Here is a 25945-nt window from a genome sequence, read left to right as displayed (position 1 = left end):
TTAACCATTTAACTGTGAATAACTTTGTTTCTCTAAAGCAGAACATTTTACATCAAACCAAACTCAGTAATGATTTTTGATTTTTGTTTACATCTTAAAGGGCACATATAATAATTTCTTCCCCTTGAGGTCCACTTGTAACATTTGAGTGATTTTATGTTCCAAAAATAATCATAATTCATTTTTACTTGATGACTTTCTAACTCCACTTTATCTCTTACAGTCAAACAGGCTGTTTTTGTTCAATGCCATATTTAAATGAGCTCTGTTACGATTGGCTGTCCTGCATTGTGACTGATTCAAAGGCACTCAGAAACAGCTCTGAAACGCTCCTTGTAACTTCAGTGTGAATGGGCAAAGCTAAAATGCTGACAGCTGAATAGGTGGATGTATGTAAATGAGTTGGTTCTTGAAGCTTAGCTTCTATATATGGGCTGTATGGACAGAGTCGTAAATGGTACGTTTTGAAACTTTCACAATGTGTACATACTACTTTAAAATAATTTATTTATAAAAAAAAATGTGGTCAATTTGTTTTTCCATGATTTGGGCCCTTCAACAGTTTAACTATGCAGAAATGTTGAAAATGAGAAATTCTAAAATTCCCCTTTAAACAGCTACACTTTCTTTTTTATAGTATGGTTTATGGGTAGAAAAATGACAGTGAGTGTGTAGTAAGCTTGTTAATGATTTACCAAACTGTAGGACAGTTATGTTAGCAAGATAACTTGAATGAACAGTCGCATTCTTTTCTACTGACTCAAACACCTATAATCAATAATGTACTTTTATTTAATACACTTTACTAGAGTATACTTTCTATTTACCATGCGGTTATCACAGATTACTTAGACATACTTTCATATTTTATAACATGACGGAGAAAGTTAATTTATTCCATGAACAGTACTGAGAAGCTGCTGCTGAGGTAGGGCAAAATGGGAAACTCTACGGCTTGCACGATTTCTGTGCTCTGTGGATTTCCTCTGGTCTCCGCCCGAAAACAACCAGGGGTCACTGAGCAACCTTGTGTTTGCATGGCAACCAGTAACAGAGACTGACCGCAATGAGGGGCCACACCCACTTACACAAGGCGGGCAGAGAGAGAAGGAAAAACTATGACAAAGCTGGAAAAAACGGGGATACAACATTGTGTCATTCCTTAGCACCACCGCTCAAAATAAACAGTGAATAATCACTGTTTTTTCAGTGCCTTGTGATTAAAGCACCACTCCTTCTAGGCCTCAAGTCTGTAGTGCTTGTAGGGTTTAGAACATACTGAAGATTCAGCACTGAGGTGTTAGGATGTAGTTCATTTACAGCACAATGGCTAAATGAAAATACACACACACACATCTTACACACACACACACACACACACACATATATATATATATACATACATATATATATATATATATATATATATACATACATATATATATATATATACGTGCATATACATATATATCTGAGAAGGTTAGCTGTGACTTAAAGGGGAACTCCACTGACTTTCCAAAAATGTCTGCATTATTCACTTGTTGACATGTAAACAGAGTTATTAAGATTGGAATCCACCGTTCTAGAGCAACCTATCGACTCAGATTTCTTTAGAGTGGTGGCGATAGGAACCTGGGATGTCTACAGCGTAAATATATTGTATTAACTATCAAAAACCTCTGGCAACCCATTACATCTTCTGAGTTTTTATATGAAATGTTAGGTAATAGTTAATTTTAATAGTCAATAAATAGAAGTAAATCAAAATACATTTTAGGCCAAAAGCTGTCCCAAAACAACTGTAAAACAATCAGACATCTCAGGCATCAGACAGTGTGTAACCATTTCATGTAATAACTCTTAAGCTTTTAGGTTAAACTCTTCAGACGTCTGGTTCCTATCACCACCACTGTGAACAATTCTGACATGTAGAACAGAGCATTTTACATCAAACCACTCTGAATGACTTTATTTACACCTCGACCATCCAATTAAGCAGAACATTTGAAATAACAGCATTATTACACTTTAAACTGTGTTCAAAAACCCAACCCACAGGCCAAGGAAACTGAAGTGCTGTTCTGAGCTGTAAAACAAAGTATGCAGGGCAAAGAGCAGAATGTCATAAACAGGCATGTCGTACTGGACTTTTACCCCAAAGACTGTGCATTGAGTCAAACCACCAAATGGGTCTGTGAACATATCATTCACCCTTTTTCTTGATTTTGCTTTCTTTTATTCATACAAACAACACATACAACGCTTATTTCCAGTTTCAAAGGAATTGGTACAATCTGTATTTTTAAAAGACAACATGATTATCATGTCAACTTTTACAATAAAAAAAAAAAAATTCTTGTTGCGCTCCTCATTTTCGGGCTGCCATCTTCTTCAAGTGCAACTGATAACACTGCTCGCAGGCGATGGACAGCCCCACCACTAAAGACACAAACTCCTCAAAGCTCACTTCTCCATCTCGGTTTGTGTCCAGGTCCTTCATGATCTTGTCCACTGTGAAAGGGTCCTTCTGAGACTGCAGGATGAGAGAAAGAGAGTGAGTATAAAGATGTATAAGGAGAATCTACCAACCAAACCTCAATTTCACATTCTCAGAGCTTTAGAATTGGAGTTACATAGTAACTACTTATATTTACTTAGTAAGATAGACGTAAGCAAAAAATCTGATGAATTTGTGTTTGAGTATTTTTTTTTTTCCTGATGATCACGTCTGCTCAATTATATTTGTGAGGAGAGTAATCTACTTTTTACTCAGTTACTTTTCACAGTTACTGAGTCCTTTTTGTCAGAGGTAGGGAACTGTTTTCATGAAGGGCTGCATTCCTGCACAGTTTGGTCATTTTCCTGCTTAAACACACCTGATTCAACTCAGCAGTTAATTACCAGGTTTAGTTGAGAAATCAGTAAACTGTGCTGGACTCAGGTCCTCTGCTCCACATCCCTGCTTTTTGCATCCAATTTCAATCTGTTCTGTTTGTGAACAGCACCTGGGCTGCTGCCCACACCTCTCATTTTCGAGCTTTAGCATTTTATTTTAGACATGAAGGATCACAAAAAGAGATAAATAACACCTTCAATTATGCTAATTATGCTTCTTGTTGTTTTTGGTACTTGAGTCATTATTTCAATAAATCACCAATAATTGAGTACAAACGTAGACTTCCACCTATGCATAACTGAAGACTTATCATGGGAGAATTTAACCAAACTGTATTTAAAAACGATGACTTGGTAATGAAGGAACCTCAAGATTTAAAACACTCTGCGAGTAGCAATAGCAATATATACAAACATCAACTGTACAACAATGAAAACTCTCACAGACTCTCCATCCTGGATCTGTTCTGGCTCTTTCCATCCATCATTACCAGCACCTGTGTCCTGTTTATTCACATTACTTTCACCTGTGTCTAGTTTCCTCTTCTTTTTATTGTTTCTTTGTAAAGTATTGTAGGTGTTTGTGCTGCAACCATGGAGCCTGAATGTGTTTCCTAAGTACCTTGTTCCTGAGTTCTGCTATTTGTTTTTCCCTGTTTCTCTAGTTTCCACGTTTCTAGATTAATCCTGTGGTTTGGACATTTGTCGTCTGTTTCCACACTCTTTATTACACATCTGTCTACTTTAGCACATCTGCCAGCTCCCTTTATTATGACCATGATCACTGGATTGGCCCAAAGAGATTCGTTCTTACATCTGTCTACTCATCAGTTCCAAAACTTAACTCTATTTCACAGTCTGAAAAAAAAATTCTAGGTTCTCAGAATAGCCTAAAACTCATCTCTCTGCTCTGCACTGCCCTTATGGTCATTATATATTGTTTATGCAGGTACATTTTCTGCATATTATAATACTGTAGGATTTGCACAATAACTGCACAATCTTACTGTACAGCTGCTATTTTTATCTACTATCTCTACTTATGTATGTGCATGTGTGTGCAAGTTGCATTCAATGTGTGTACTTAGTGTATTCTATGTTTATTGAAGCTGCAATATGTATAGAAGTCAACTGTGTTGGATGTGGTGTGTCGTGAGCAAACATCAAGACAAATTCACCTTGAGGAAGTTGGAGAGTTCGTTTTCCATCAGTTCTCTGAGCTCTCTGCGGCTGAGAGTGTTGCTGTTTCCCTCTCTGGCAGCATATCGGTGGAAAACCATGATGAGAGACTCCATGGCCTTTTCTAGTTCTGACGGCATGGCTGTTGTAGTTCAACACTGAATGTGAGAGAAAGAGAGGGAGAGAGAAAAAAAGAGAGACTCCAAACTTAGTTAAACAGTAGTAACCAATACATATACATTGCAGTGATCTGGTCACTGGTGAATATGAACTATTGAAGAAAATGATGTCATCAAAACTATCATTCAATGCTCTCGAAGTTTATGTGAGAAATTCATCAGGGGGTTGTTCCCTTTTTCCCGGGAGTGTGTGCCACTCTCCACATGAATAAAGCAGTTTTTTGTGCTGGAATGACTGTGGGCTCATTTGATGAGTAATGCCCACAAGAATAAACATGGAAACTGACATACACACATTCAAACAAGCAAGAACACACACACTCACACACAGCCAGTCGCATTAGCAGATCTACAATTAAAAAGTTGAGAGAAGAGATGAAGTTCGGCAAGTGGAAAACAGAAAGAAAGCGTCCAACTGCAGAATGTAATGGTAGTGAGTGCTCGTCCAACTAATTATGAATGACTGGAAAAACAGAGGACATACTTTGGAAAATGAGAGAGGGAAAAGAAGTGGGAGAGAGGATGGAGACGGCCCTGCATAGTACAACATTTTTTTTTGGAACTGACCCAAGATAAGCCACTCCCTAACAATATCTGAAGATGAAGGAGACCAAAGAAATGCTTTTGCAAGCCTGAATACAGAAGACAAGATAGATAGATAGATAGATAGATAGATAGACTGAAAGACAGACAGACAGAGAGATGCAGAGCAAGACAGGTTCAGAGTATATGTGTAGTCGCTAAAATAGCCTTTAATCCAAAATCTCAGACAACTCAAATTAATAACTAGAACATTTCTTACTAATTTATTATTATTATTATTATTACTTTTATTATTATTTATTATTAAAAGTTTCTTCAATTATTCTTTAACAATGGTTATACATGTAGAACCGTGACAACTCAATGTTAAACAGCTCTTAGCATGATAAAACGGTTCTTCTCTAAGATGGAATACCTGTTGTATATACTTCTTTGGAGAACCTTTATAAATGGTTCTAAATGTCACCAGAAAGTGTTCTGCTAAGTCACAGAACCTTTTTGGTACTATACAGAAACCATTTTTGCTAAGGGTGTTGGGGTTCTGTACTCAGAATAAAACAATAAAACCTACATTCATAAACGAACTGACTGAAGCTGCTCTGCTCGACTAGCACGGCTAACCGTCGTACAGACCTAATTAACTTAGAGCAGCGCTGATTCACGCAGTCCAAGTAAATTATAACCAAACTAGCTAAAAGGCTGAATACAGGTTAGAGAACAGAGCAGTGATATTGGTACAATAATATAGCACACTTTTAGCATTTAGCATGTTTAGACGCCAAAGCAGAAGCTAAAACATATAAAACAGAACTCTTATCTTACCGAGCAGCTGAGTGAGAGAGAGAGAGAGAGAGCAGGTAGCGGAGAGCTGGGCGCTGTCAGAGAAGTGCAGAGTTTAAGACTTCACTCAGACTTTCTACCCAGACTCCACCCTTCCGAGAGAGAGAGAGAGAGAGAGAGAGAGAGAGAGAGAGAGAGAGAGAGAGAGAGAGAGACTGACTTATCAGAGTTGAGCAATGTGCTGATGATGACGGTATCCATGGTAACGCCGAAAAGAGTGAGTGAGTTTGTCATTACTACTAAGTAATGGAAAGATGTTATGACGTGAAAGTGAGACATGAACACACATTACACATGAAACAGGGCACTGAGTAAGCTGAGTAGACTTAGATGAAGGTCTGTGTTCACCTTGATTCACCTGTTTACTGCACTACACTGTCTTGCAGAGGTGGGCAATGTGGCAAACATGTAACATTAACACATTTGAGCGAATCAGTAAATCCAGTTAAACAGGACTAACTGTGCTCTTGTAAAGAAACATATGGTTAGTCAGTGCTCTTGAGTTACTGATGATTTCCACAAGCATATTGTGACATAACATGACTCAATTTATCATTATAATGAAGAATATTGTCATATTGCCCACCCCTGCTATCTAGACCAGGGCTGCCCAAAGTGTGGCCAAATCAAACGGCCTGACGGGCCATCTTTGGGCAGATATTTTGATCAGAAGGTTACCCTAAATTCACCCCTCACCAAAGAAAACATTTTTATACTACTATAGCTTATTCTATTCTTATTTTGCTTCTTATTCTTTTTCTTATTTTAAGTACTTTAATAACCAAACCTAGTCTAATGTTAAAAAATATATTTTTTGGCCCCCCCAAGTCAGCAAGTTTGTGCCCCCCAATCTAGTCGAACAGTGGGCCTCATTCCTCAAGAAATTTCTTCCTAAAACCCACTTGCGCAGTTTTCACTAAGATTTTGACATTCACCAGTGTTTTCTTATTTGGGATTTGTTCTCAGGTAAGAACAGAATCTACACACACTCAAGAGCACAAAGGTGTGAACAGTTCTGTGGTAGAAGAACACGTCATGAATCTGATGTAGACTTTTTCTCAGGACTTTTCTCAAGAACACATTTAAGAAAAAACTTAAGAAGATATTGGTGAATGAGGCCCATTGTGTTCAAAATGGTTGACTCATTTAGCCCCACTTACAACATATCTAGAAAAATCTGTGTGCATCATTATGTGGGGAATCAGCCAACGAGACAAGATGATAATTTCAGACGCCCTGTTCTAAGATGTGCTGATGGAAGGAAAAAGACATAATTCTTGTTTTAATCTTTGATCAAAAAATAGTGTCTTTTGCCCATTTCAAAAATGTCCTCTGATTTTTTTTGTTACTGCACCCCAGCAGACAGGGGAAAAATATTGACCAATAATATCATGTTTCACCTCCCCCTCCCATCCATCATCGAGCAAAAATGCTCAGCTACCTTAGAGACCGTGCCAGTACTGTGTATTTCTCACAGAGCAGAAGGAAAACGTTTTATAAATTTATATTGACTTTAAGTGTGTTTAAAACCAAGTCCTTTTTGTACTACTGAGGTGGAAATATAAATAGAGGACAAATGAATGAATATCCATGGCAACCATCACTGAGTTAAATAGGCCTTTACTGCAACCTGGCAACACAAAATCTAAAAAGAAGCCATAAAGGCTTTTTAACTCACTGAAAAGTGCCATGGATTTTCTCTTTTTCACAAGCTTTTGATCCTCAATCCATAGAGCACCTTCAATATTTGTATATTCATCTACCAGTCGCACTCTGTATGTTTGTACTTAAAAAAATAGAGTATTTTCACTTGTAGTATAATACTAATTTACCAAGAGTATTTATAATTTCACTCAAGCGCAGAGGTTTTGTCATTTGTTCACAACTGTCTGAAACATAGAACTGAATTCTGTTCATTTTTTTATACTGCTAAACAGGTAAAGAGCTGGCGCCCTCTGCTGGGCAATAGAGGATCCGTGTATCTTCTGTTCATTTGATTTTCATTTTGAAATCCAGTATTGAAAACTGGGAAATGGGTCAATTCTCGTTTTTGGTTCGGTTATTGTCAGTGGAAAAATCAAGAAACAACGTATAACTCATAAAATCAAATAACAAACAAACAGAAACAGAATAAAGAGTCATTCATGCACACTTAAAAATTACCATTACTTTAAGCGGAAGTAAAGTGCAGAGCGCAGAAGCTCAGGCCTGTTGTTCTGACATATTGGTAGACTTTATTGTGTTTTGTGTAGGTGTTTGTATATTTGACGTGCACAGCTGTGCTCTACCTGCAAACCAATGAAATAATATGATAAAGAGACTCCCGTACTGCACTCCCGCCACTTAACGCGAGGGCTTCATACTCCCCAGTTCACGTTACGAAGTATTCTGTCGGTGTTGTGTCGAACTCATACCCCTCTTGGCGTGCACGCGCGTCACGCAGGCATATGGACAATAGATTACAGTCGATTTCGGTTGCTTCTGTGTGTAAATAACAGTTAATCCTGACTTTTCGTTAACAGTACAACAGGACCTAAAGCCAAACACAGAGTCTCACAGTGAGAGTTTAGTTTAATAGGCCTCATGAAGACGTTGGTTGTTGGTGCAGCACGCGGGGGATTCAATGTTTTTTAGTAATAATGATCAGTACTGAGCGTCTTGGAGAAGAAGGAGAGACTGTGATTCTGCTACGAGAAGTTCTCTTTGTTTACATCAGCAGAAAGGGCTCATACAGAGCAGCCCGTTAGCAGAGAAGGTTACCTCCGCTTAACCCAACTGACTAAACCTAGGAACAGCTCCAGGGGAGGCTAGAGGGTGCTGAAGCCCCCCTGAAAATCGTTCAGCATCCCTGTTAGCACCCCCGAAAAACGTTCATTTACCGCCATTAAACGACCTAATTTTTGTTTTAACTTTCACTAGCCCATCATGGTATAAAAGCCAGATCTGTCACTCACTCATATTCTTGATAAAACATATTATCACACTTATTATATTTAAAAATAAAGACGTGCACTGTCTGCATGTAGCTTGTTCAGCCAGAGGAATGAAAATAAACCTCACTCCATCTCTACTTTTGCTTCTGCCTCAGTTTTGTTTACTTTCTAGACCAGATGGCGGCAAAAGTGAGAGTGGAGAGTGGAACCAACCGAACCAAATTAAAAACACATACAGTCACAGTACACTTTCGGATTACACTCACAGTAACCCAAACTATGGTTCGGACTTTAGCAAATGAAACAGCCATAATACAGAATCTTCTCCACACTGAATTCAAAATTTTGGTTAATGATTCGCTGTTAAAACTACTAAAAGCTTAATGTCTAATGTCTTTTTTGCACAGGAGTGTATGTAGTGCATACTGGAAGAGCAATAAAGAGAATCTTGTTATCTTTTTACATTCTTCAGTCAGCTTAAAGATTTCTGCGTAAGTTAATTGTCAAGATGCAAGTACGGTCATTCGGGGTGGTTTGGTGTGAAATGTTCTGGAGAAACTTGCCGAGTGAGGTTTTTTTACACTGGTGGTGATAGGAACTAGAAGTGCCTCTAAAAAGCTACTTCAAAGATAGAAGTTGTTATGAATACATTGCCTGATGCCCGAGACACTGTGTTATGATAGTTTTTCGATAACTTTTGATCTAATATTATATATATCAAGCTCAAGTCCGCTTCGCTGGCATTTGAATTTTCCGTTCCACCTTAAATGGTGCTGCAGTTACACTGAGGTGCCTTAAACGTAGAATGAATTTCCAAATTGGCGAATACAAAGCCAACATCAGCTTACCTCAATAAATGCATTACTTAACCCCAGTAAATGCATTAATTTACCTCAATAAATGATCTTTAATCAACAAATACCTCAAACTCTCGCCTGGAGATGTTTACAGAGCAGCTAACCAGCAGTACAGCGAAGCAGCTGTTAATCTCGTCTCACCGGTTGATCTAACATCGCGTCCCAAATCACACACTTCTGTAATTTACCTACTACACTGATGAGTGCACTTCTAACGGTGTATGCATTATTTTTGCATACTATTTAGTGTGCTAGTATGCGGTTTGGGACGTGAAAGCGGGAAATCTCAGCTGTTTAGATTTTAGCTTTCACTTGCTATCGCTATAGCAACAAATAAAGTAGTCAAATAAAATCAAGGCAACACACTCAAATATATCAGTTAATAAGCTTTAAAAATGAGATTTAAAAATGTTTTTTAAAATGTTTCCCTGCTTTTGCTGGATCGGTTATGGCTTTGTTATCTCATTACAAACCGCCACAGCACCGCTACGTGAACTTGGAAGTTGCCAACAGAAATGGTTGCAGCGCGATTATGACGTCATCGGAATACGAACGATCGCGTCACTCGTCCATGCTGACGTCACAGTAGGGCACGCGAGGGTATATATGTGAGCTTCATTAGGGAAGAAATGACTTTTGGATTTTCATCCGATCAGTGAAGTTCTTTGGGAGTATTACACAGTTTTTTGCGCAAAGTCTTTTTACAGACTCGTTTTTCTTCTTTCATCTTGTAATTTGCCTTCTTTCAGCATTCTTTTTTAACACCTCATTTTGAGTTTGTTACTTTCCATCTATTGTCATTTCTGAGGTTATGAAGGAGGACAACTATCAGAGGAGGAGTAAAAGGACCACCCTAATGGAGAAACGACAGGTTCTACAGCCTCTCACAGTGAGACGAGAACCCTGTGACGTCACTAGTAGAAAGGGCAGTGGTTCCTTTTCTGGAGAGATCCACACCTCAGCTCAGTGTCCACACACTCATCTGACCCCACCTGCTGGTCCAAAGCCCCAGAGGCCCGTGTCACAGAGGAGACGTGGAGCCTTAATGAAAGCACTTGAGAAGGTAGTGCTGGAAGATGAAAATGAAAACACAGAGCTCAAAAAAGACATCCCAGCAGAAGATGAAGCTCAGACTGGACAGCAAAAAGAAGTGCAGAACAAAGATCAAGAACAGGAGATACATGAGCACGTTGAGGACTCCTCTCAGGATGATGATAGTGCTCGTGAACCTGATGCTGCTCCTTCAGTAAATGAGCAGGACGTCCCTGCATTCCATCTGTGCCAGAGAAGGAGATCTAAGGCGGAGCTCTGTGAGACACTTGGGGTCAAGTCGTACTTCTTTCGTGTGCGAGTGCGTGTGTCCATCTCGCCTGACCTGTCTGAAGTAGAGGAGGACGATGAAGACGACTGAGAGTCATAGCAGCAGAATGAAGACTCTAATGATGAAGATCATCACCCTCAGGACGACGCGAGCCAAGTATAAGACACTACCTTCCATCATGATGTCTAACAACTATAGACCAGCAGTACCCAGTAAAAAATAATAAATAAATATATATATAAATAACTAATGCATTACATTATGAAGTCTCTTTTATAAGTCTGTTTCTTAGTATAAAGGAAGTGAGAGTATTAAGGATTATAATTATGCTTTTAATTGTAATTATTATAATTATGGTCCAGGTTTCACTCTCGGGTGGCACGGTGGCGCAGTGGGTAGCGCTGTTGCCTCACAGCAAGAATGGCCTGGGTTCGATTCCTGGCCGGGCGACCAGGGTCATTTCTGTGTGGAGTTTGCCTGTTCTCCCCGTGTCTGCGTGGGTTTCCTCCGGGTACTCTGGTTTCCTCCCACAGTCCAAAGACATGCAGTCAGGCCAATTTGGACATGCAAAATTGCCCCTAGGTGTGATTGTGTATGTCTGTCTGTCCTGCGATGGACTGGCGACCTGTCCAGGGTGTATCCTGCCTTCCGCCCAATGACAGCTGGGATAGGCTCCAGCACCCCACCGTGACCCAGAAGGATAAGCGGTTTAGATGATGTATGTATGTTTCAATAGAGCAATGAAGACCCGTGCAGTTTGTTACACTGAACATTAGGTTTTAAATGAAAGACGTTAAAAACGTGGATTTTAAATGCTCTAACTTACTCTCAAGTAGCCTCTCACAAAATATGGACACACAATCTTTCAAGACACACATGTTCACATTCAACACACACACACACACACACACACACATTCAACATACACTTTCTACCTACACTTGTGTGTGAATGAGTGAGTGAGCCTTTACATGGCATGATACAGTACATATTGGCTTAATGCATGAAAATGCACATTATTTTCTTAAAACTGTGGCAGACAGTGATGCTGTGAGTGGTATTGTTCTGTTTGCCTTATACGACTAAGTACTGAGGAAGAACTAGTTAGTTTTCATGCATTGTTTGGATTTTCTGCTATGCTGTGGCTGAATTAATGAGAATGCTAATCTGAACAAATGTGCTTTTAATTGAGCTACATGTGATTAATAAAAAGAGAGGTCTAGACATATAAAGGAATAGGAAGTGAAGGAAAATAGTTGACATGTATATATAATTTGTATTAAATTATAGTATGAATTATAATGTGATAATAAAATGAGGCCCAGTGTCATTAAAAGAAATGGGCTGGATCTGAACCTGTGTTGGACAATTTGGGATGGACTCGGCTTCTGTGATTGGCCCGTCTGACTCGGGCTGGATCTGGACAGACTCAAATTGAGCCGATTACTTTTTGCAGGGCGAGTAGGAATATGCCTGGAGATGGGTTGAGTGTATTATGCTAGCTGAGTTACTATCTTGTCATTCACATCAACAGCAGCCTATTGTTATTTTTCCATCTCCTTTCCGGTGATGCAAATAGCAGCCTTGGGAGACCATTCCCTTCTTTTATATGTAATACAAACGAGGAGCCTTCATAGGACAGCCCACCGAGGACCCTCATTTCTCAGCTGCAGCCTGGCGTTTGGAACACAGTTATAGAGTCAGTAAATTAAAAAATAATTATAACTCTGTAAACACCAGTTCGGTTAACGTAAGTACATCTTTATAGATAACTGTATGTAATACAGTTTGTGATACAGCAATATATTAATAATAACACTCCAAGACACTGAGACACATACAGGCACAGATTTTTAACTGCTAAGTATTTGTGTGTCTTTCCTACACACAACTAGCTGTCTTTCCAGGAGACAGTTGAAATTAACAGTGCACTCACTGTCTCAGGTTTCTGTGTATGCGACACTTGTTGTGTGTGTGTGTCCAACATTAATTCTGAAAAGGGCACTGGGTACAATACAGGTTGAACCTGTACAGCTGTGCATTGTCTCCAGCCGTCATCATCAAAGAGAACTGTGACCTCTAATGGCCAAATGTAGTAAATGCCAGAATGCATGGTATATGGAAAAGACAGTGAAGACCACTATGATCTCACAGCTTTTTTTGGTCATTGTTATGTGCTAAAATGATTGATTTTGTAGCAGCTTTTCAGAAAATTTGGCTAATATTTGCATTTTTTAGGGTGAGAGGGGAGTAGAGATTTCAGTGATGTAAAGAAACTAATTGTCTGCTAAATAAGCTCAATATTTCTACAGTCAAAGAAGTAAAATAAAGTGGGCAGGCAGAACATTCTATAGCACTAAATAATGAAAATATATTATTTATAATGAAGTTCTTTTGGAATTTTTTTTATTTATCTGAGCAAAACCAATCTGTGTTGTATATAATTGGAGCTTGGAGTAGATTTAGGACGTCTAATAGTGACACACTGAAATGAAAATCCTTGGTCATAACAGAAACTGAAATTCTGGACACACTGGGTCAAAAACCAAAAACAAAAAAGAAACAAAACAAAACAAAAAACGCTGAAAAAAATTTAAAACAGTTTCCATAAAATAAACTTACTTACTGGATGTGCCATAAATGGATAAATTGGATAAATGGATTTAGCCTCTCTGGGGAACAGTTTCCTGCTGATATACAGACTGGTCTTGTCTTCTTCTTCGCCTTGTAATAACACAGCACCTAGTCCATTGCCAGATGTGTCAGCCTGCACAATAAAGGGCTGTGCAAAATTAGGACTTTCAAGTCCCAGGATGCTACCCTGCATTCAGCCCATTTTACTCTCTGGGGTTTGTCTTTTTTGGTAAGGTCAGTCTGGACTGCTGCATGGCTGGAAAAATTGGGTATAAATCATCTATAGCAACCAGCAAGGCTTAAAAAGGATCTTACTCTCCTTTTAGAAATGGGTGCTGGACAAGCTCTGACCGCCTCAATTTTGTCCACTTGAGGACGTATCACTCCGCCTCCAAGGATGTAGCCCACTTTAGTGGAGACCACTTTAGTCAGGTTGCAGTTGGCTGGGTTTGCCGTCAGTCCTGCATCAACGATTTTCTGGAGTCTCCAGATGCTGCAGATGTTCCTGCCACGTTGATCTATAGATGACCATGTCATTGATGTAAGTCCTCCGTACCCTTCAAGACCTCATTCTTTAGCCTCTGGAATGTTGCAGTGGCTCCACATAAGCCAAAAGGCATAGTCAGAAAATGATATAATCCACTAGGCACTCTAAATGCTATCATTTCTCTAGCTTCTTGGCTCAATGGTACCGACTAGTACCCTTTGCTCATATCCTACATGGATAAAAACTTTGCTTTCCCCAGCCTCTCTATCAGTTCATCTGCACGCAGCATTGGGTATGGGTCAAAGGCTGACACTGCATTTAACTTCTAAAGTCTACGCAAAAACGTAGCCTCCATTCTTTTGCTGTCTTGTCATACTATCCTTTTTGCTTGGCTTGAGCTTTTTGCCTGTTTGTGTGGACCATTTCTGTGAGATAGCTCAGCTTGTTTCTCATCTTGAGTACATGAGGAAGGACATTCAGTTTCTCTGTTGGTTTTTCTCCCTCCCATGCCTCCTTCAACGTATCAAGCAGGCCTCTCACTTGTCTTCCGTACAGGAGCTGAAGAAGTGCAGTGTTGGTGGACCTCACAGACTGGAGTTATGAAACACCGTCATATAGTATTTTGCTGGGGAGCAAATGTTGCAATGATAAAGTGGATGGTGTTCATCAGTCTGTGCTTCCCACAAACATCCATTAACTTTTTCATGCATGACAACTGAAGCTATCAGAGTTGCAAAGCAAAAACTGCAAGATATAATGACCTAAGAGGATACTAACATTGTGTATGCCCTTTAGATGTTTCGTCGCTCCTTTCAGAGTCCACTTATTAACCTTCATATTGCATTCATAAATGCAGGAATAAAAAGCATCTCATATTTTTTACAAGTATGATTTTTAACTACACAACATATACGTTAATTTAGGCACATCTTAGTCAATGTTTATCAGCAGTTCTTCTGTCACTATAAACCACAACTTCTACTACTACTACAATGACGACTAGTACTACTACTAATTAAAATATTAGTAATAGTAGTATAACTACATTCCATTATGTTCCACTAATGAATACATTACATTACAGTTCCAGTTTTTTTCTAACGTGCTGTATGTGCTGCTATGTCATGAATGAATCCACAAAGGCAGATTTAACTAACTGCTGGTCTAAATTAAAACAATAGCTACGCTGGGTGTCGCAAATATGCACCATTAATACTGCATCAGGTTTTTGTTCGAGTGGCTCCTCATGAATGCAGTGCCCTGTTTTCCTTTTTAGCAATGTAAGCATATTCTATCATTCTAATACCTGCTCTGTGGTCATGACCATCGAAGAGGTAAAAGGGGGCTAAATATCATGTAGAGAAACAGATGGACTACCATCTATATTTGTAAAGCTACAAAGTTCACCTGTATGGTACATGTAGCTGATAAAATGGACAAAGAGTGCAGATATAAGGAAGGTGTACCTAATGAAGTGACCAGTCAGTATATATTTCACTAATCAAATTGCACAGGTGTTTTTACACTCGTTTAGCACCAAATCTCTCATGCTTCTTTTGTTTTTGTCTTTTAATTCAAGCTTTATTTTTGCCTGTATTATCACTGCATTAGTATTAGTGCTTGATATTTTCAGCAGCCTATGTCACAATGTCACCTGTCACAATGGTGTCAATGGTAACTTGCAACTGAAAGCCATTTGAATTCCATTAAAGATCCTGTGAGATTGTAATGTGAAGCAGGGCCTTTTACTACATTAGCCACTGTATGTGATGAACATACTTGAAACATGAGTGATTTGGGCGAGTTCACTGAGTTAATGGTCGCTGATAAAACTGTGGTCAAACAAGAACCCTGTTATGCAAGCCAGAGTTCAAGCAGCAAGCCGGAGCTTGAGGGTACAGAAAAGCATGCGCTGCCCTGTTCGCTGAAGACTGCATGGGATGCTGAGGAAAATGAGGACTGTGAGCGAAGCAGCATTATCAGCTCCTCCAATAGCACCGACACTTTCCCGTTTGCCATCTACCCTCGCTGTGAAGAGCTCATTCGCCAAGAACGTGTCCCTCCGCTTGAGAAATATCCGTCATTTCCCTCCTTTCAAAACGCTAGATGTGCCAGATCTGTTCTGTCTGGAAGTTTGAAACAGACCCAGCTCTCAAAGCTGGTTACTAACAAGGTTAGGATGCAGCCTGTGGTGAAATATGAGCAAAAGGAAACCACGACATCTGAGAAAGAAGGTCCAAAGAAGAAGGCCTCTATGTGGAAACAGCTTCAGGCATATTTTAGCAGGCTAAAGGCTCAAGCCAGAAGTGCTCCAAAAGGGTAAGTATCAGATTTGATACTCACATTAGTGAAGATTTTTGCGCTTTGGTATTTTTGGGTAACAGTAGTTTTTCGTAGGCCTATTTTATCATTATTGCAAAAGCATTGAGGGTCTATATCACGTTGCAGGCAGGGTTCAAAGTGAAGGGGGTCTGTGGAGTCCTGGAGTAAAGGGGGTCCCCATAAGATTGACAAAATTAAACTTAGGGGGTCCCCTATCCCTGCTGAAAAAAACGTACTGTCTAGCGTACCAAGCCACATCACTGAAGGAGCTTAAAGCTCAAGCACATCTCAAACTCTGTATAAAGCACATCTATACCACATAGTATGTGTCGCAGTGAGAGCACCAATAACTTTTTTTTACACTTTTTGTCATATAAACGTATAAATGTAATAGAATAAATATAATTTATGAATGTATCACATTTAGTATCAGCTGACTAACTCGCTGTTTTTAGCTAATAGATCTGAGGTGAAAAAGACTGAGCCGTAATGTCAACTGAAGTAACAGACCATTAGCATTTGTCTGTTTATCTAAAAGACTTTCTCAGTATAGAATCCAAGCTATGTGTGATCTACTATGGCTTTTTATGGTCTCTTTCTGGGTTTAATTTGACGCAGTAACAGCAAAATAATGAGTGGCGTGCAGAGAAACCGAACAGTGCTGGGAGTTTAAGGCCGAATGTCTGTATCAGTATGCATACCTTCATTAAAACAAGGGTTTCATATTTTTGGAAAAATAATTTTAAAATCATTTATATGGATATAGATATGAATGTAAATGACTTCTACCTAGTAATACTAGTGAAAACACTATGGGGTAAACCTCACAAAAATACATTGTGTAAGTATTATGCATCAATACAGGCCACCTTATAGTCAGATTTTCCACCAGGGGACCCTCCAAGATCTCTGTCACAATTCAAACCCTGATTGCAGGCAAATGTAAGAGCTATGGGAAAATGGTGATGTTAAGAACCTGCTATGTGAAAGAATTTTGATGGTAAGTGTTGTTATTTAATTTCCTATTTTTCTCCACAGGACCGTGACAGAAGTATGATCTGCTGCTTCCCATAATCATCTACTATGTGCTCATTTTCATTAAAGAACCAGTCAGACTGAGTTGTCAAAATTACAGCAAGTCTCTTGTCTACTTTTGTCGTAGTGATGGCCCAGTTTACCTCAAAACAAAAAACATTAAGCAAAACAGTGTAAAAATATAATGACTGGAGTGAAAAGGTTAATAACAGGAGAAAGAGAAAGTTCTGCTTTAAATCCGCTTCATACATATTTTTTAGCAGCTACTGTAAGTTGCCATTAGGAAAGTGGTGAAAGATAAGACTTTTCTACTCTATACCGAAGATACCCATACTATCAATCTCACAAGAACCAGAGAGCAGAAATGAGAAATAGTTAAAAGAGAAAATGTTGAGACATCACCGTGCTGACGTAACTTACCTAAGATATGTTGCTGCATGTCTTACTGTCAGATTTTTCTGTGAATGATGATGATTGTGCAACATGCTGATGCACCTTCAATGTGATGAATAAGCTACATCACTGAGTTGTTTGGAAGTGATACAGCATGAGTAACATAAAAATTTACTTTGAGAGCTACTTAAGGGGATAATTCAGTGGTTGAGATGTAAACAGCTTCATTCAGAGTGGTTTAAAGTGAAATTGATTGTTGTAGAGAAACTTACTGACTGATGGGGGTTCGGATGTCTACAATGTAATATAGCCTTTTTATTTTCTTTTCAAATCCACCAGTTAACCTACATGTATTTTCTGAGTTTTTATATGTAATAATAATAATAATAATAATAATAATAATAATAAAACATTACATTATATGTAATGATGATGAAGAAATACATTTTACATCTGATACACAGCACTGTCGTCAGAAGTCTGTCCCTGTGCTTATGATCGTTTTTTTTTTCTTTTTCGGAAGACAAGTGAAGCATTTAGAGTTCAAGTTCGCCTCCATAAGCTGAGAACAAGTGAAGCATCAACAGAATCAATGGGCCCTCGCTCAGCACTTAAACTCTTACTGGAGAAACTTACCAGGCAAACTGACCATTTTCCTCATGATAGCAAAACAAAAGAAACAGCTTTCTCTGTTTGACTGATTTTACCAGCTTCTGCAGGTAAAACAAGCACAACATTCACCATGAGGCTGAAGTTGACTTGTTATTCACCAACTTCGTACTGGAATTTGTCATTCCACGTTAAATGGTGTGGCAGTTAGGCGCTGGTGTTGTATCCAATTCACTTCCCCCTCAAATTCATGTTCCCTTTGACGAATCAGGTCTTCAGGCACACGCATTCACTGAACAACGCCAAGCAACACTAGAACTACGGAAAGCGAAAAGGTTCAAAAAAAGATTGAACGGCCACGTGTTCACCCAATCCCCAATATAAATTCACCCAAGATAACATGGCATAATTGAAATTCCGTTATAAATGTTATTTTCAATTTGAATCAACAGTAAACAATCATACTGATAAATACTTTTTGTACTGTTCGTCGCCGACTGGGTGAATACAGCTGATGTACAAACCTTTTTGGAACCTTTTCAATTACGATAGTTCCAGTGTTGCTTGGTGCTGTTATCTGTTCAGTGAATGTGCGCGTCCGCAGACCTGTCATTTGTCAAAGGGAACGTGAATTTGAGGGGGAACTGAATCGGATACAACACCGGAACTGCTGCACCATTTAAGGTGGAACAGAAAATTTGAGTAAGAAGCTGTATTTTTTCTGATCATTTTGTTGTCTTTTCTGTCAACTTTGTTCAATTCAGTCGTTTTGGTTTCTGTTGTCGTCTACATTCAGTTCAAACTAGCAGTTGTTTTTAGTTGGCTGAGCTAGTTTTAGTGCTGAGCTAGTTTTTATTTTAATCCTATGTACCCAATGTTCCCAAAAATATGCATTTTTTTTATTTATTTTATTTTATTTATTTATATTTAATAGTACTTTTTCAAATTCTTTTCATGTGTAGTGGCACTTTTCTTTGTGTATACAGTATATCTGTAATGGTTTTCTGTCTACCATAGATTTTGTATTAAAAAATAATAATAATAATAATAATAATAATAATAATAACGTACAGCCATACACTGCTAACATGCTGTCATTAAAAGGCTACAGTACTATTACCATTATTCAGTGTTATGGCCTTGAATTAGCTGAAGACTGCAGACCGACTTGTTTAAGACTCGAAGATTAGGACTATTGACTTGCGACTTGAGACTCGCCTGTACTGATTTGGTACTTGAAACGAGACTCGACTATCTTGACTTGGGACTTGACTCAGGAATTAAGTGTCAAGACTTGAGACTTACTTGTTACTTGCAACTTACTGACTCATTCCCACCTCTGACCCTGACTGAGGAAGATCATAGAGTTGCAGCCTTTGAATGCATGAACAACAGCCATAACTGATTAAGATTATACTTACAACACACAAAACCTCTAAGATGTGAATCAGTCTTTGGGATAACAGTGTTAGCATTTAACCTCCAAGAGAGTCGATTAAACCTGGGATAACCAACACACTGATGCCTCATACTTTTCCAGCACCTTAAGCTATTCTTAGCTATTCAAAGTTATTTTTCAAAGCACAGAAAAACCTCTAAGTTATTAATCAGTCCTTGGGATAACAGTGCTAGCATTCAGCCTCCAAGAGAGCTGACTGACAGAAGAGGAAATATCAGATATAATTGGTTATCTGGACCTTTGATGTAACTGGACCTTCAGAAGTTTTAGTTGAACACTTTGTTATAGACATAGTAACCTTAGTCATTATTACCTTAATGTGACTCAAACAGAGTGGCATTGTCAAAACTCAGCACAGGCTATATTTACATTTATCAAAGAGCAAAATGAAAGTTTCTTGCTTGAGGTTGATTTGCTTACTTACTTGGTCTACTTTATAAAGTTCTGCACTGGTTTCAAGTGATGGTTCTTCAAACAATAACTTTTGATATGTCAAACTATCTCATATAACCAACAAGAGTTAAACAGCAAATAAAATGCACCTTTTTTGTGCTAATGGTGAAGTCTAACACACAGACGAATCCAAATCTGACACTTGAATGACACTTGAATGATTCAATTAATGCCTTATTAATTGAAAATAAATTCTTGAGATTCTGAGATATTCCAATGAAATTGTGATCGCAGGCATGAGATAAAGGTAAGTTTTTATACAACAGTTCTGCAAAATAAAGAAAACATAATGCAAAAGAAGCCTCAAATGTGCTTTAATATAGGCAATTCCTTCCGCCAAAAAGTAGTACCTTTTTTCTATACAGATAAAGCCATAAAACTGTCTTAATATCAGGTTCAGCTCACCTTTTTTAAATACGTGCAAGATTAACATTTATCTGACAATCATTTGATTAAAGTGTTTCTCAGCCCACATTGCTTGCTGAATTGTATTCTTTTTATTTCTGGCTAATTTCAGTTTGTCCAGTTATTCCGTCACAACTGCCAATCAAAAAGCTGTCCTAGTTTGGAATTTGATGTTTGCCTGCTGTCACACTCTTCACAATGGGCATCAAGACAAATATTATCACGTGAAAAAGGAAAAAGAAAAGAAGACAGACGGGCATATGTGAGAATGATAGCAGCTGCAGAGTGTTCAGTAAAAACCACTAAATAGTTTGTTTGTGTCCTGTCATTTACTCAGCAACACCACAAAACTATTTAATGTCTCCATTTTCTGTTTTTACATGTGCTATCATTCTCAACAAAAACTCAGAAAACACATGTAGGTTCACTGGTGGTTTTGAATAGAAAATAAAAAGGCCATTTTACATTGTAGACATCAGGGCCCCTGATTCCTATCATCACCACTGTAAAGAAATCTGTCAGTAAGTTTCTCTACAACAATCAATTTCACTTTAAACCACTCTGAATGAAGCTGTTTACATCTCAACCACTGAATTATCCCCTTAGGTAGCTCTCAAAGTCAATTTTTATGTATGCTGTATCACTTCCAAACAACTCAGTGATGTAGCTTAATCATCAAACTGAAGGCACATCAGCATTCGAGACATGTTGCACAATCATTATCATTCACAGAAAAATCTGACGGTAAGACATGTAGTAACATATCTTAGGTAAGTTATGTCAGCACGGTGATGTCTCAACATTTTCTCTTTTAACTATTTCTCATTTCTGCTCTCTGGTTCTTGTGAGAGCGAAAGTATGGATTTCTTCAGTATATAGTAGAAAAGTCTTATTTTTCTGTTCCTTTCACCAATTTCCTAATGCCAACTTCTGTGTTACAGTAGCTGCTAAATAATATGTATGAAGCAGATTTAAAGCAGAACTTTCTTTCTCTTTCTCCTGTTATTAACCTTTTCACTCCAGTCATTATACTTTTACACTGTTTTGCTTAACGTTATTTGTTTTGAGGTAAACTGGGCCATCACTGTAGATAAAAGTAGACAAGAGACTTGCTGTAATTTTGACAACTCAGTCTGACTGGTTCTTTAATGAAAATGAGCACATAGTAGATGATTATGGGAAGCAGCAGATCATACTTCTGTCACGGTCCTGTGGAGAAAAATAGGAAATTAAATAACAACACTTACCATCAAAATTCTTTCACATAGCAGGTTCTTAACATCGCCGTTTTCCCATAGCTCTTACATTTGCCTGCAATCAGGGTTTGAATTGTGACAGAGATCTTGGAGGGTCCCCTGGTGGAAAATCTGACTATAAGGTGACCTGTATTGATGTTTAATACTTACACAATATATTTTTGTGAGGTTTACCCCATAGTGTTTTCACTAGTATTACTAGGTAGAAGTCATTTACATTCATATCTAGATCCATATAAATGATTTTAAAATGATTTTTCAGTTAAGGCCATGACGCGTCCAAAAATTCAAAACCATTGTTTTTAATAAAGGTATGCATACTGATACAGACATTCGGCCTTCAACTCCCAGCACTGTTCGGTTTCTCTGTGCGCCACTCATTATTTTGCTGCTATGTTAAATTAAACCCAGAAAGAGACCATAAAAAGCCATAGTAGATCACACATAGCTTAGATCCTATACTGAGAAAGTCTTTTAGATAAACAGACAAATGCTAATGGTCTGTTACTTCAGTTGACATTACACCCTAGTCTTTTTCACCTCAGATCTATTAGCTAAAAACAGCAAGTTAGTCAGCTGATACTAAATGCAATACATTCATAAATTATATTTATTCCATTAACTTTATTTATAAATTTATATGAAAAAAGTGTGAAAAAATGCTGGCTATTGGTGTTCTCACTGCGACACATACTATGCGATATAGCTGTGCTTTATACAGAGTTTGAGATGTGCTTGAGCTTTAAGCTTCTTCTGTGATGTGGCTTGGTACACTAGATGGTACAGTTATGTTATTTATTCAGTCTGGGCAATGTTGGATAACAACGATGAATCTAATCTTGAACTCAAAAATAAAGAAGAAATAAAGCTGGTTAGCTTGAGCGAGGGCTTTTATTTTAGTTTAAACTCAGCAGGGATAGGACCCCCTAAGTTCAATTCTGTCACTCTTATGAGGGGGTCCCTTTACTCCAGGACTCCACAGACCCCCTTCACTTTGAACCCTGCTTGCAATATGATATGGACCCTCACTGTTTGTGCAATAATGGTAAAATAGGGCAATGAAAAACTATTGTTACTCAAAAATACCAAAGTGCAAAATTCATCACTAATGTGAGTATCAAATCTATACTAACATTAGTGATTACTTACCCTTTTGGAGCACTTCTGGCTTGAGCCTTTAGCCTGCTAAAATATGCCTGAAGCTGTTTCCACATAGAGGCCTTCTTCTTTGGACCTTCGTCCTCAGGTATGGTGGTCTCCTTTTGCTCATATTTCATGACAGGCTGCATGCTAACCTTGTTAGTAACCAGCTTTGAGAGCATTTGCCCCTCCTCAGGAATACTGGAAAGGGTCTGTTTTGAACTTTCAGACAGAACAGATCTGGCACATCTGGCATTTTCAAAGGAGGGAAATGATGGATATTTCTCAAGCGGAGGGACATGTTCTTGGCGAATGAGCTCTTCACAGCGAGGGTAGATGGCAAAGGGGAAAGTGTCGGTGCTACTGCAGGAGCTGATAATGCTGCTTCGCTCACAGTCCTCATTTTCCTCAGCATCCCATGCAGTCTTCAGCAAACAGGGCAGCGCATGCTTTTCTGTACCCTCAAGCTCCGGCTTGCTGCTTAAACTCTGGCTTGCATAACAGGGTTCTTGTTTGATCGCAGCTTTATCAGTGACCACTACCTCAGTGAACTCGCCCAAATCACTCATGTTTCAAGTATGTTCATCACATACAGTGGCTAATGTAGTAAAAGGCCCTGCTTCGCATTAAAATCTCACAGGATCTTCAATGGAATTCAAATGGCTTTCAGTTGCAAGTTACCATTGACACCATTGTGACAGGTGACATTGTGACATAGGCTGCTGAAAATATCAAGCACTAATACTAATGCAGTGATAATACAGGCAAAAATAAAGCTTGATTTAAAAGACAAAAACAAAATAAGCATAAGAAATTTCTGCTAAACGAGTGTAAAAACACCTGTGCAATTTGATTAGTGAAATATACTTTGTAGCCCTACAAATACAAAATACAGATGGTAGTTCATCTGTTTCTCCACATGATTTTTAGCCCCTTTTAACCTGTTCTTCAATGGTCATGACCACTACAGAGCAGGTATTAGAATGATAGAATATGCTTACATTGCTAAAAAGGAAAACAGGGCACTGCATTCAAGAGGAGCCACTCGAACAAAAACCTGATGCAGTATTAATGGTGCACATTTGCTACATCTAGCTTAGCTATTATTCTAATTTAGACCACTAGTTAGTTAAATCTGCCTTTGTGGATTCATTCATGACATAGCAGCACATACAGCATGTTAGAAAAAACTTTGGAACTGTAATGTAATGTATTCATTAGTGGAACATAATGGAATGTAGTTATACTACTATTACTAATATTTTAATTAGTAGTAGTACTAGTCGTCATTGTAGTAGTAGTAGAAGTTGTGGTTTATGGTGACAGAACAGCTGCTGATAAACATTGACTAAGATGTGCCTAAATTAGCGTATATGTTGTGTAGTTAAAAATCACGCTTGTAAAAAATATGAGACCCTTTTTTTCATGCATTTATGAATGCAGTGGGGAGGTTAGTAAGTTTGTACTGGACTCTGAATGGAGCAATGAAACAACTAAAGGGCATAAGCACACAATGTTATTATCCTTTTGGGTCATTATGTCTCTCAGTTTTTGGCTTCAGTTGTCATGCATAATGAAAAAGTTAATGGATGTCTGTGGGAAGCACAGACTGATGAGCACCAGCCACTTTATTACTACAACATTTGCTCCCCAGCAAAATGCTATGTGATGGTGTTTCATAACTCCGGTCTGTGAGGTCCACCAACACTGCACTTACTCATGTTTTCCATGCAGCTGTGTTGAGTCATATAATTCATGTCTTTGGACTGAACGAAATATGTTAGACTCTATTGATATGGCAGATGGCTGCATCCAAAAACTGCATACTTTTATACTAAAGAGCATGTCAAATTAGCACACCACCATTAGCAGTACGCTAATTTGTATAGTTTGTATAGTATAGTACAGCATTGTGTTGTTTATATTGTTAATGTTGTTGCTGTGTTAGTCTAAGATGTGTGTATGTAACACTCTCACTGGTATGGAGAAATCAACTTTGGTCATGTTTGCTAGGTTTGAAACAAGGAGGATAGAAAGAAAGAGACGTGACAAAGGCTTGGAAGAAAATAACAAAAATGAATATATTGCTAGCTCAACAGCCATATACAAAACAAGGAAACAAATAGTTACACACAGAAAAAAAAAGAAATAAAAGAAAATGGGCCCCCCCCCAAAAAAACTTAAGAGCTCTTCAGGATCACTGTCTCTGAATTAAAATCTGAAGCTCAAGTCTGTTATGCTGCTTTTATGTGAATATGCGTATATGTAGTTTCTTTTCTTTTCTTTGGGATGAATCTCAGTGCAGTTCGTAAGAAAAAGCGTATCTGTTTCTCCTGTTCTGTACCTGCCCGTGAAGGAACAACATGCAAGGCAGACGGCTTTCAACATGTGGTCCTGGCTCGCCGTTCTGGTCACACTCACAGTCTGACGCGCGTTCGTGCTTGAAGGATCCAAGCTCAATGCAAGAAAAAAAACAATCTACATAAAAAAATACAACCATTACTTCTCAACATCTCAACAAGTAATTCTTATGTAGATGCATTACAGAAGATTCTGGGAATAGTAAACATTTTGCTTCTATAGAGTGAAAAAATGCTTTACTTATTGAACGTTCTACTATGAACATCTTACGAATTCCTTCAATATCAACTCTAAATACCTTACAGCTGAAAATCTTCAATTCCTGTAGTAAATTCGTATGTTAGATTTACAGTACAGACAAATTTAACTATGTAGTTAGCTCTTAACAAAGCTGAGCGCTAGCATTCTGCTTTCCAAAGAATACTTATAAAAACATCAACCTGAAATTCATTTACAAAACCAAAACATAGTGCAATCACAACTCCAACTGGCTTTCTTTCTTTATTTCATTCTTTCTAATAATAAACCATTTGAACAGTTTTCACCCTACTCTTTAATAGTCAGCAGCATAACATGCTAACTCACTAGCATGATGAATCCAAAGCTGACATTTTTAATGTTTATTTGTGTCTTTTGTATAAAAC

The 25945-nt window shown here is 38.3% G+C and overlaps 1 protein-coding gene across 1 annotated transcript; it reads right to left on the bottom strand.

The window, feature by feature from the left end:
• Positions 1–2191: 2191 nt before the first annotated feature.
• Positions 2192–5735, bottom strand: s100a10a (S100 calcium binding protein A10a). The gene is made up of 3 exons (XM_036567174.1): positions 5619–5735; positions 4074–4232; positions 2192–2533 (listed from the first exon to the last, which is right to left on the bottom strand). Exons 2-3 carry the CDS (start codon positions 4212–4214, stop codon positions 2369–2371), a joined length of 306 nt encoding a protein of 101 aa, XP_036423067.1. The 5' UTR covers positions 4215–4232; positions 5619–5735; the 3' UTR covers positions 2192–2368.
• Between the last annotated feature and the right edge of the window lie 20210 nt (positions 5736–25945).

The sequence above is a fragment of the Colossoma macropomum genome, unplaced genomic scaffold, assembly GCF_904425465.1.
Source record: "Colossoma macropomum unplaced genomic scaffold, Colossoma_macropomum, whole genome shotgun sequence".
Classification (NCBI taxonomy): domain Eukaryota; kingdom Metazoa; phylum Chordata; class Actinopteri; order Characiformes; family Serrasalmidae; genus Colossoma; species Colossoma macropomum.
The sequence above is the reverse complement of the archived record's forward strand: the minus strand, read 5'-3'. Positions and strand labels throughout refer to the sequence as shown.